Raw genomic sequence first — 12,058 nt, 5'->3', positions numbered from 1 at the left:
GGGGAGAATGGGGATGGAGGGAGACACGGGGGGAGAATGGGGATGGAGGGAGACACGGGGAGAGAATGGGGATGGAGGGAGACACGGGGGGAGAATGGGGATGGAGGGAGACACGGGGGGAGAATGGGGTTGGAGGGAGACACGGGGAGAGAATGGGGATGGAGGGAGACACGGGGAGAGAATGGGGTTGGAGGGAGACACGGGGAGAGAATGGGGATGGAGGGAGACACTGGGGGAGAATGGGGATGGACACGGTCTGGGTGGGGGCGGGCAGCGATAGAGACGGAGAGAGCGGTGGGCGAGGGGTTGGGGGGGGAGGTGAGACGGGCGGAGAGAGCCGCGGGCTCGTTGCGCGACTGCTCTCGGGGTCCGCCCAGGCAACCCCCCCACCTCCTCCTCCTCCTCCCATCGGGCTGCGATGCGCCACTTAAAACGGGTGCGCCGCGTCCCACGGTGCGAGCAGATCTCTCTCCACGCCTTCACGGACACCACACACGCACCTGTTTCTCGTCCCCTTCACCTGTGAGCTACAGCACCGCTGCTCTGAGAGTCTCCGTCGCAGCGTCACCGCCACCATCATCCCAACCCCCGGCCACTTCTCTGCCCTGCGACCATCCGAGCAAGGACTGCGGCTGAGCCGCGTCGAGTTTGGCGACGAGGAGGAGGAGTGAGAGGCGAGGCGCGAGGTCCTATTGGGACCGCCAGAGGACCCCGGCGCGATGTCCATGCTCAAGGGGCTGAAGCTCCCGCGGCGAGGGGACCGCGACTCGAGCACAGCCGCTGGGAAACCGCCCGTGGTGAAGATCAAGAAGTGAGTGGTCGTGGGGGTGGGGGTGGTGGTGGTGGTGGGGGTGGTGGAAGCTGCAGGGGCACCCAGGTGAACGTGGGACGGTGACAACCCACGCGGCAACGTTGGCCCAACGTTGACCCAACGTTGCCGCGTTTAACTGGTGGTGCTGCACGCGCGCGCGTGTGTCTGTGTGTGCGTTAAAAAGTTGCTTTTTTAATGTTTATAAGCGGAGGCGCAAATACGTGGAGGAGGCCAATCGCCTGCTTAAGTTGTTCTCCACAGCGACGCCAGTGGTTACCTTGTGTGTGTGGTTGTGTGTGAGTTTCTTGTGTGGGTTTCTTGTGTGTGTGCTTGTCTTGTGTGTGATTGTGTTGTGTGTTGTCGAGTGTGTTTGGTTGCCTTGTGTGTGTGTTGTATGCGCGCGGGCGTTCACCTGCGTGTGTTGCATCGAACACCGGTGACGATGATGCGAGTGGGTCCTGGGCCTCCCCTAGGTCAACTCGGCTTTAAATGAGTACCTGGTAGCGGTGTGTAGTAAAACATCGCCACTGGGGAGACAAAGGCGACCGGGCGTGGTGCTCACCACCTCGTGTGCCGTGCCGACCTTCATAGGTGCTGCTCGCTGACAGCACTTGCCCCAAGTCAGTTACATCTATACGCAGTCGCTTGGGTGTGTTCACTGTGTGTGTGTGTGTCCCTATCGTGTTCACTGTGTGTGTGTGTGTCCCTATCGTGTTCACTGTGTGTGTGTGTCCCTATCTTGTTCACCTGTGTGTGTGTCCCTATCGTGTTCACGTGTGTCCCCATCTTGTTCACTTGTGTGTGTGTATCCACCTACGCACGTGTCTGTGTTTTCATCCTGTGCATGCACCTGCGCGTGCATGTTCACCTGCGCACGTACCTGCGCGTGCATGTTCACCTGCGCACGCACCTGCGCGTGCATGTTCACCTGCGCACGTACCTGCGCGTGCATGTAACTCTCTTTGTACTTGGGTGTGTCCACTCGTGTATGTTACCTGTGTCCTCACCTGTGCATGTCCCTGTGCGCGTACTTGCCCGTGTACCGGCACGCCTTTACCCGTCCGAACATGCTCGCGCTTACCTTGACGAGGCATCGTGCACACGCGCTTACCTGTACGCGTACCTACGTGCGTTTCTATCGGTGTGCGTGCAACTTTTTTTTCTTCCTGTTCTGTTCTAAGTGTGCGCGTTACCTGTGCGCGTTCAGCTGACCACCTCCACCTGTGTCCGTCCACCTTGGGTGTGGCACAGGTGTTTCTGCACTGCGCACTTCCCCCAACCCTCTGCTGTGGGCGTTGTATATCGTTCGCTCGCAGACTCCTCGCTTGTGTGCGATGGTCGACGACGACAACGGCGATTGTTGTTGTTATTATTCGGTGGTAAAACGACGTTGACACGGCGAGGATTTCAAGGCTCGGTGCAGCGTGTCGCGGTTGGAGCGCGATGGGTCCTCTGGGCGGCCATCCTCGCGCCGTTCGAATGCACAGGCAGCGAAACCAATAATTTGCGTGCGCGCGAACCAGACGTGGAACAGACGTGGAACAGACGTAGAACAGACGTAGAACAGACGTAGAACAGACGCGAACCAGACGTGGAACAGACGCGAACCAGACGCGAACCAGACGCGAACCAGACGCGAACCAGACGCGGAACAGACGCGGAACAGACGCGGAACAGACGTGGAACAGACGTGGAACAGACGTAGAACAGACGTAGAACAGACGTAGAACAGACGCGAACCAGACGCGAACCAGACGCGGAACAGACGTGGAACAGACGTGGAACAGACGTGGAACAGACGTGGAACAGACGTAGAACAGACGTAGAACAGACGTAGAACAGACGTAGAACAGACGCGAACCAGACGTAGAACAGACGCGAACCAGACGTGGAACAGACGTGGAACAGACGTGGAACAGACGTAGAACAGACGTAGAACAGACGTGGAACAGACGCGAACCAGACGCGGAACAGACGTGGAACGGACGAGTTTTCCGGAATTAAAACTAAAACGCGCGGTTGCGATGTCGATACCAAACGTCTGTCTGCACCCCTTCCGAGCAGGCGACGTTTCGGGCAATGACCCGCCTTTGTCCAAACATGCCCATGAGACATTGTCACCACAGGCAGGGGGCATGTTACGCGTTGCACTCAGGGCCGGTTAAAGATTCTGTGGCCCCCCTGGGCGACAGGGTACTGTGAGGCCCCCCCCCTCCCCAGGAATATTTTCGAAAGGAAAACAAAGTTAACGAAAAATGACATGGTATTTTTACACGGCTAACAACAAATACAATTCGGCATTCACAAATTAAATAACTTTCCACTCCATCTCTGGAGGCCCTCTCCAGCTGGCGAAGACCCCCTGGGCTGGAGCCCCTAAAAGCCCCCACGTCTTACTCCGGCCCTAGTTGCACTTATAGATAGTCTGGGGGGCAGTGGCTCTTGACCTTTACTGCAACCTTGGACCCATCTGGTTCTCAGTCGTTAAACACTTGAGCATGTTAATAAACACGCAGGGTCCGATTTAAACAAAGTAAGTTGTACTTAACGTGCCGGTGCTCGATTTGTGTTTTCGATCATTTGACCTTCCAAAAATCACTCTGGCCGTGTCTCGCACAGCCCCAGAGAGGGCATCTCGCACTCTCAGTGGGAGGGGGGGGACGTGACGCGCCCCAGGCTAAGAGCCACTGGTTTAAGGGGCCTGGGCTCTCTCGTGAACGTTCAAGGCATCGCTAACTTGTGGGATGCCCGGGGAGCTGGAGGCACAGAGAGGGTGGAGTTGAAGGCAGTGGGGTGCGGTGGCCCAGCGGTTAGCGCTACGCTGCGCTACGAACCCGGCGACCCGAGTTCGATTCCCGCTCACGGCCAACAACACCGGTGACGATTGTTTGAACCGGTCCTGGGCCTTCTCCTACGTCGACTCGGCCTCAAATGAGTACTTATGTAAACATCGCCACTAGGAAGACAAAGGCGGCCGGGCGTGTTGCTGGCCACCCACCCCATCGTGTGCCGTGCCGGCCTTCAGAAGTGCTCGCTAACAGCACTTGCCCCTACACTCTGTGAGAGGCCGTGCGGGGGAGCTTTGTCCGTGTTTGGCTGCATGGCACAGGTCGTGGTTAATGTGTGATGGGCGTGATGGGCTGGGACGTGAATTGTGATCCAGAATAACCAGTTTATTCCGTCCACACCTCGCAGCTCAGATGCTGGTTAAACTTTATCGTCTGTTTTCCTCATGCAAGGGCGTGACCACGCCTTCTAAAACTTTGTGTTTGTAGCATTTAAGGAGTCTTCAAGTGTGACTCGAATTTCGGCGGCTTTCCAGAGTTCGAGTTCGAGTCCTAGTCACGGGTGACGTCGGTGGCGAGCGATGCATCCGCTTGTCCCCCTTCACCAAACCCGCACTGACAAGTGTGGGGAAGTATGGTCATGCGGCCCCCGCGTGTGAAACATCACGGGGAAGCCTTCATCCAGCAGTGGCTTGCCAAACGGGGCCTGTATATCATCATCATTATTGTTGTTGTGAGCGTGCGTCGCGTAGCAACAAGACAGGCTGACATTTTCGTGGCCTATATTTTAACGAAGCACATTTTATTGAAATTCCACCGTTCAAAAAGTGGCTTACACCGCGACGTGCCCTTCCGGTGCAGGGAAGCGGTGTGCCCAATGCACTCGGAGGAAACCCCAGGAATTACGAGGGGATCGCACTCTAAGAGCCCCACAGGAACATGTGTAAGAATCTCTCGTGTTACTGCTGCCGTCCCCTGGCCACCTCGCAGCCCAAGATCGTCAACATCTGCCGTGACCAGGAAGTCTCCCATCGAAATAACTCGCCACAACATTCAACCTCGGCTTGATGATAAGATTGGTCATGTTCCGGCTGGTACGGTCATTGTCTCCTCACCCGCTGGTGAAATGTCCCACAACTCGTGTCTGCATGATCTGCCCCGAAATACCTCCTCTGCTTCAGCTCTTTGAGGCAGAGGGGGTTCACCTTGCAGCGTATTACATTCCCCAACGCATTGCTATACGTGCTATTTCGACCGCGTGTGGGTTGTGTCTTCCAACACTTTTGGCAAAATTCCGATGCCGCAGCGCTGTCATTCCCTTCCGTGATGGATTCCTCGAGGGCTCCGATGTTGCGCGCCGCGTTCGCAACAAATCGCCGCGTCTGCTCTCTCGCTCGACGAGCCCTTCGCACCCACGGCCACCGCACCGAGATGGCAGAGGCGCCGAGTGCGGCGCGCCATTTGTAAACCCCCTCGCGTTGAGCTACCGTCGAAGGCCCGTCGTGACCCTCCTTCGTTGACCCCCCCCCCCACTGACCCTGGTGACTGTTGGCATGTCACGGTGACGCGATGGCGAGCCTGGGCTGTCCACGAATTAGAGACGGCGTATTGGGTAAGGACAGGACCATTCATTCACTAAATGGGTTGATGGCTGATGGACGAGATTGGTGATGGAATGGCAGCTAAAGGAGGGAACGAGCACATACGATACGTTTTGCCGTTGGTGTTGATTGTGATGGTGCAAATTGTAATCTTGTTGATAGTTCGTAATATTAACCCTCCCTATTACTTCCTTCCAAGCTATCTTAGGGAGCTGTGTTGTCACTGAAAATACGCTCTCAAAAAATGAGGTTTTCTACTCGAGATCGCAGTTGTCACATTCCCTTCAACAAAATCGCCGGCAATGCATGAAGTCCATTCGGAACGGATCCACTTTCAGTTCGACTCGTAATGTCCACGATGCATTTTCTTTTGGTCCGCTCTTACTTTTCTTGGTTTGTGGTTCTGGCCATTGTTTTCTGAACGCCTCCCAGTCCCGGCCCACGCCCCCCCCCTCACCCTTGCTCCCGTGTCCTTCACTCCGTGTCCTTCACTCCGTGTCCTTCACTCCGTGTCCTTCACTCCGTGTCCTTCACGGCTCCTTTGTGCCACGACAGCTCTGCTCCTCAGCCCCACCGCCGTCCTCACGACTCCTCCTCGCTCCCACAGCCTTGCAGATCCCCTGGGTCCAATGGGTGGCACGGGCCCTGGCACAAGGCATTAAATGCCCCCCCCCCATCGCCTCCTCATCCATGGTCCACCGCCTTGGACCCCTCTGGCCGCCTGCACACTTGATCGCAACGCCACTGCCCGGGTCTCTCTCCCCAGCTCCGCAGCTCCCGCTCTGCCTACCTCCTCCATCCCTCCCCGTGGCCTGCGCTGCAGACTCCGTCTCCCGCCGTGGCCTTGGGCTCCTCTGCCTCTCTCACAAAATCTCCCGAGCCGCCTCGTGGCCATTTTCACAAAAGAACATTCGTCAATGTTCCCTTAATTTGTCGTTACCGGCACGCATGTATACAAGTTAGGGTAATCCACCGCTTCATGTGTTGTGCAACTGGGCCTCCCTCCCTTCCTCCTTTGCATTCCGCAACCCACTTACTGCCACAAAATCCCATTAGACTGCCTTCCCCCGCTATGCCACTCGTTACTAATCACTTCTCTGGCAAACGGTGACAGAGCAACTTCCACACAACTCTCAAATTCCTGACTCTGGCAATGCGGGAGTGTGACCGCCAGGTTGCGTGAGAGAGCCCAGTCTCCCAGTCTCTGCGTAAGAGTTGGTTTGGACACCGGGTGCAAAGGTGGAGGCAGGCCTTGTGTTTATCCACTGCTGGATGAAGACCGACTCTTCATCTCAAGAGGCAGGCCCTGTGGATTAGTCTCCAGTTTGTGGGTTACACAATACCAGTACTCACTGCCGTGTAAAGTGTTTAACGCCTAGATTAAAGTTTTATTCCCAGTGGCGAGTGATCTTTAAAACTTATTTTTATTTATTTTGCAATGAAAGGCCCACGAAGCTATGCATCTCTTTTTCAGAAGCACCCTGGTCACAAATGAGAGTTCAGCAAAGTGACTTATTACGTGGAAATTTATAGCAGCCAAATTCTCTGAAAAGCATGTTTCTAAATGTGGAGGGAAAACCCGGAGGACCCAGAGAAAAATCCACGCGACCACGGGGAGAGACACGCAAACTCCAAATACACAGCAGGCGTCAGGGTCGGGATAAAACCCACGACCTCCTACATACCAAGCGAGGTAGTTAACATCTCATAGCCACCGTGATGATGATGATGATGAGAGAGAGAGAGAGAGACACGCAAACTCCAAATACACAGCAGGCGTCAGGGTCGGGATAAAACCCACGACCTCCTGCATACCAGGCGAGGTAGTTAACATCTCATAGCCACCGTGGTTGGCTGCCTCCCCCTACCCACCACCCTCCTTCACCAACTCTCACCGGCCAGCATGGTCACGTATGGTCAAACAACTCCCGCATGACTGCAGTTCAGAGTGTGGGGCTGGGGGGGGGGGAACTTCCGGCAGTGGACTGGCAAAAGCTGAAATGTGGGGATGTCGTTGAGCTGAAGATGGTCCACTGCCACGCCTCGAGGTAGAATGCAAGACAGCCACCGCCGCCGTGAGGACGTGAGATTAGAGAGCTCTGCTCACAACGCCAATTGCAGGAGCCGCCCCTCACGTGATTCCCGACTCTAAGCAGCAGCAGGAGCAGCACAACACGCCCTACCCTCGGGCCAGCTACAACAACAATGTGGAGCAGGAACTGTAGGACAGCGTCAACAGAAGCCCGATGTGCGTGATAGAAACGATCAAAGCTATTTCAATGTCCTGAAGTGTGAAGTCACACCCATCCCGAAACTTCATTAGATTTGGGGCGTTTGTATTTTGTCGGTTCTGTGGTAATTGTTGTTGCGTAATAGTTAAATGTCTATTTCTAAATCACGTAAGGGCCCACGGATTTATTTGGGAAACTATTGTAATTTGGCACGAAACTGTTGAGTGGATTTTTTTTAATGTACTTTTGTAAAAGTCTTTAGAAGCATTTACATGCAACAGCAATGCCACACAAACAAAACCACTCTTGCCGACTGCAAAACTTGGTTCGGCGATGACCGGCAAGTACAGCTGTTAGTGATGAATCGATTATTATAGATTATTATAGATTATCATTGATTATTATAGATGATATCATAGATTAATCTTCTTTCGAATGGTGGGGAATTGATCGGCAACGTTTGTAAGTTTTGACGTCAAAGTTGGCGAGTGGCTGAGCCGGTGGACAACTTGGGACATAGCCTGATGGACATCACAAGTATCACCTCATTTAAGTACGAATCTGAATATCGTAATAGTGAATAGCGGTGAGCCCAGCTTGTAAAGCGCCACCGCACACGGCATTCGCTCGCTCTCCTAGACGAACAACGACTCGAAGCGTGAGCGGGTACCACAGACGAGCGAGAAGGCAGCCACGCCAACAATCGCCCAAGCTTTGCACTCCGTTATTGGACAAATAATGAGTTTTACATTCGAGGAGGAAACTGGAGCACCTGGAGAAAACCCCACTCGTGCAAGGGGGAAACACTCGATCCCATTCAGACAGGTGGAGTCCAAATGTTTGCTACACTGCCTTCTCCTGACAAGCCAGGGGTATGACACCTTTTATGTCAATGCCCCGATTAGCACGGCTTGGCTTCGTACGGTGCAAAATAAGTTCTACATACGTGCATACATACGTTGCACGTAATAGTTCAATAGTGGTAGCTACATTCACCGCGATGTTAACAAAAATGATCGATTTTGAAATCTGTTAACGACAAATGGAATCACCAGAGGGGTAAATCGTGGCAAATATGCGTACAAACGTGCCAGCTATGTCCCCCCCCCCCCCCCGCTTAAATGAAGGCGCTTTCAGTCTATCACAGCTGTTTTTGAAAATGTCCTCTACCTTGATCAGCAGATAACAGCGCCAGAAACTCACCAGATCAGATTGGGTACAGGGAGGTATGTCTGTTGGGGTCCTTGACGATATGTGTCGACTAAGCTGGCTGGGGACCATAGGAATGTGGAATTTCAAACCACGACCGGCATGTGAGATTATTCCTCGAAGTGATTCCTCGCCTCGTTGAGTTGTGTGTATTGACGGATGTGGTGTAAACACAGGTGGTGCGTCGGCCAGTCAGCTCAGTCAAGTCAACCCATGGCACCTGGGTCTGTCCTGTGACCACCTACCAGTGGGCGTTCGGCACTTCACGAGGCCCTAACCTGCACGTAGCCTGGCACAAGCGCCGTGGTGATGTCACCACTACTTAGTGGCGGTTGTTGTTGTTGGTATAAATGTTACTAGCTGGATTTGTCATGAACTCCTGCTATCAAAATACTTTAAAAAGACGAAAATTTTTACTTTGCCAGTGCTAATCTAAAACACGATAATGAACCACTGAACTCGTGATAGGTAGAAACGACTTTGTCAATCCACTGCTGGATGAAGGCCTCCCTAAGTCATGGCAGCTCACAGGGGCTCGTTTCACCATATTTCACCACGCTTGTCAGTGGGGGGTGGTTAGTAAGAAGAGGGCCTCCAAACCTGGTTCGGACATGACTCGCCATTATGGTTGAGGCATAGCCAGGAAGCAGGCTGGGGTCACCGGGTTCACTAACAAACTGGCACCTGAATACCCAAAGCCAGAATATCAATCCTCTATGGACAGCGTATGCTGTCTTTTCAATTTTCTGATCACAAAAATGTTTCTTGGATGGGCAATAAATGAAATGGATATTGTTCTGCTCGCATATTAAAGAACATCTATCAACGACACAACCTGTTTTTCCGAGATTTGGGCAGCATTTGTCATCTCCCTGCCAAGGGGTAGATCAACCACAAATGTGGAATAAGTTTGGGCAGGTGCAGATGTGTGTGTGTGTTTAATGTACAGTCAATGTATTCCACAATGCTCGCTGCATATTTTGGCAGTGTCTTCTGCCAGCAAATGTAATTACAAAAGCGATCACCATCAATGTAAAACCAGAACCTGTATTTAAATACGGGCTAATTGTCCTTTTAGTGGGTTTTGTGAGAATTGGTTTTAATTTTCACGTCAAAACGTGTAGTTTAGGAAGCATTGAGGTTAGTTGAAGCCCACATTTTGAAACCGCACTTTTTTTTTTCGTGAAGATTTTGTTTGGATGTATTTGGCACAGCCTTGGGCTAAAGAACCCAATTAACCCAGCCCAGCATACGACAGGTACTGAAATGCAGCAGCAATAGCACGGACACATTAATATCGCATGGAACATTGTGGAACACAACACCATTATCCGGCAATGCGTGAGCCCTGATGCAGTGCAGCGCTTTTGAATTATAACTCGTGGACATATTTGAGTTGAGTGACGTTTTTTCCCCGCCCCAAATCTTGGAAAGGTGTTTCAACATCGCGGTTTGCTGATGAGAACTCAAAAGTTCAAACCCGGTCACGGGTCGTCTCGTGCGTACGTTGAACTTGTTTTCCACCGCACGTGGCCGACCGCGCTAATCGGAGGTGCGAGGAACGACCCCACAGACTTATGCGAGCTAACGTAAGTCCGTGGGCCGGATTATGGAATGCCATTGAATATTTACGTCCGTGATAGAGTGGAGGTGGATTTAGCGAGTGGGTTGTGAACTCCAGTCCAGTATGCAAGCGTGGAGAACCTCATTGCCACCGGCGTTGTTAACAGCTGGCCGTGGAAAGACGACACGAAGACAATGCTGACACTCTTTCCCTAAATACATTTTATCATTCGATGCTGCTGGTATGTTATTACCACAGCATTACTGTATTACTAAAGCATTACGTTTCGCTTGGCACACTTCATGCTGCAAAGACAAAGATCCCCCGTATAGCCTCTTTACAGACTGTGCAGGCAAGTGCTGGTTGTCCAGCCACCTCATGAAGGCCAAGCGAGCGGGGAGCCAGCACCACGCCCGGCCACCTTTGTCTCTCCGTCGTTGACGTTCACAACACCACACCGATCATTCGTTTAGTCTCGTTGTATTAAAGCACACCGCACCCCCTTCTAAATAGTAACTTCCAGCTTCTGCGCTGGGGAGATGGGGCAGTGTTTTATCAGAGTGCCATGTATTTATATTTCCTCAATGGCTTTATAATAATAATGAACAAGAGTTTAGTGGAACATAGCGCACAAACATGAGATTTATAACGGCACGGCTGTGGTACTTCTCTCTTCCAACAACTCGGGCTTTGCCGCACAATTTGCCGTGGCTTTGGAATTGGCCCAACAACCCAACGGTGGAGCCTCTGACAACAGCCTTTTAAGACTCAAAAATGCTCAACGCATTCATCAATAACACTGTGGCCTTAGAACAAAATAAAGCATATACACAATGTATGTAATAGGCGACATTTTGGGTAATGGCCTGTCAGAAACGTCGCCTATATATTATTTAATATTTTTTTCCACAGCGTTATTGACGAATGTGAGGGTTTTTTTTTTGATAACTACACTTTTGCACTGCAGCCAACGCAGCATCGCCAAACACTTTTTGTAACTTTGCGACTCTGAGGTTTTCACGGATCAAGAAAGGGTATAATGTGTGATACTGGCAGAAAGGTCCCACGATATAGCTGCTCACCACGATCTACAAATGCTCTGATGGTGCATTGTCTTTGTGCTGGTCGCCTTTTGGCGTTGTTCTCTGGTGTGACGCTGGTGGTGAGACTATGCCCTGAAGAAGGCTGCTGTCTCTGGGGTAGACCAATCCGTTTCAAAGACAATTCCATATATGGTATCAGAGCCATGTTTGCATGTTCACCACAAGTACTGTGTGGTTAATGCAGCAACTTGATTCCTAAAGGTTTCTATTTGGTGTTTGAACGTCTTTACACAACTGTTTTGTCAGAAGGGGTAAACCCTATTCTTATTAAATTTCGATTTAAAGCTTTCGTGACTGCAGGGATTCATCTTCTTGGTTCTTTCGGTAAAGTCACGTAGAATGGAAATAATAAAATAATAAAAATAAAACATCGTGAGAATTATTTTATTATGTTTTCTTTTTTTTCTTTTATTATTTCCATCCTATTCTTATTATTCATAATGTGTTAGTTATTATAATTACTTCCTGCACTGCAGTTGCATTATGATCGGGCTCCTTCACTACGCACACCCTGCCTGTGTGACCCTGGAGTCATTCTTAGAACATTCCGTGCCACCACTCCCCTCGGCAGACACACCTACAGCTTCTTACAACAACTCCCATTGTGTGCGAACGTGTGGAGAGTTAAGGGTAATACATAATGAGGCTTCTCCTCCTCGCTGTCCCGGTCGAGAAACTGATTAAATCCCCATGAATTAAATCACGCTTTGTGTAAACACTTCAGCTGTATAATTATAATGATGAAGATGAATT

General features: G+C 51.6%; 1 protein-coding gene across 1 annotated transcript in view; it reads left to right on the top strand.

The window, feature by feature from the left end:
* Window positions 1–430: 430 nt before the first annotated feature.
* The window catches only part of LOC144730180 (periplakin-like), a 35,782-nt gene continuing 24,154 nt past the window's right edge, over window positions 431–12,058 (top strand). The window contains exon 1 of the mRNA XM_078610785.1: window positions 431–811. Coding sequence (XP_078466911.1) covers window positions 720–811 — 92 coding nt within the window. The 5' untranslated portion in view covers window positions 431–719. The remainder of the gene's footprint in view (window positions 812–12,058) is intronic.

Source organism: Lampetra planeri, chromosome 35 (genome assembly GCF_965212315.1).
Source record: "Lampetra planeri chromosome 35, kcLamPlan1.2.h2, whole genome shotgun sequence".
Taxonomy (NCBI): Eukaryota; Metazoa; Chordata; class Hyperoartia; order Petromyzontiformes; family Petromyzontidae; genus Lampetra; species Lampetra planeri.
This window is presented reverse-complemented; position numbering and strand designations above follow the sequence as displayed.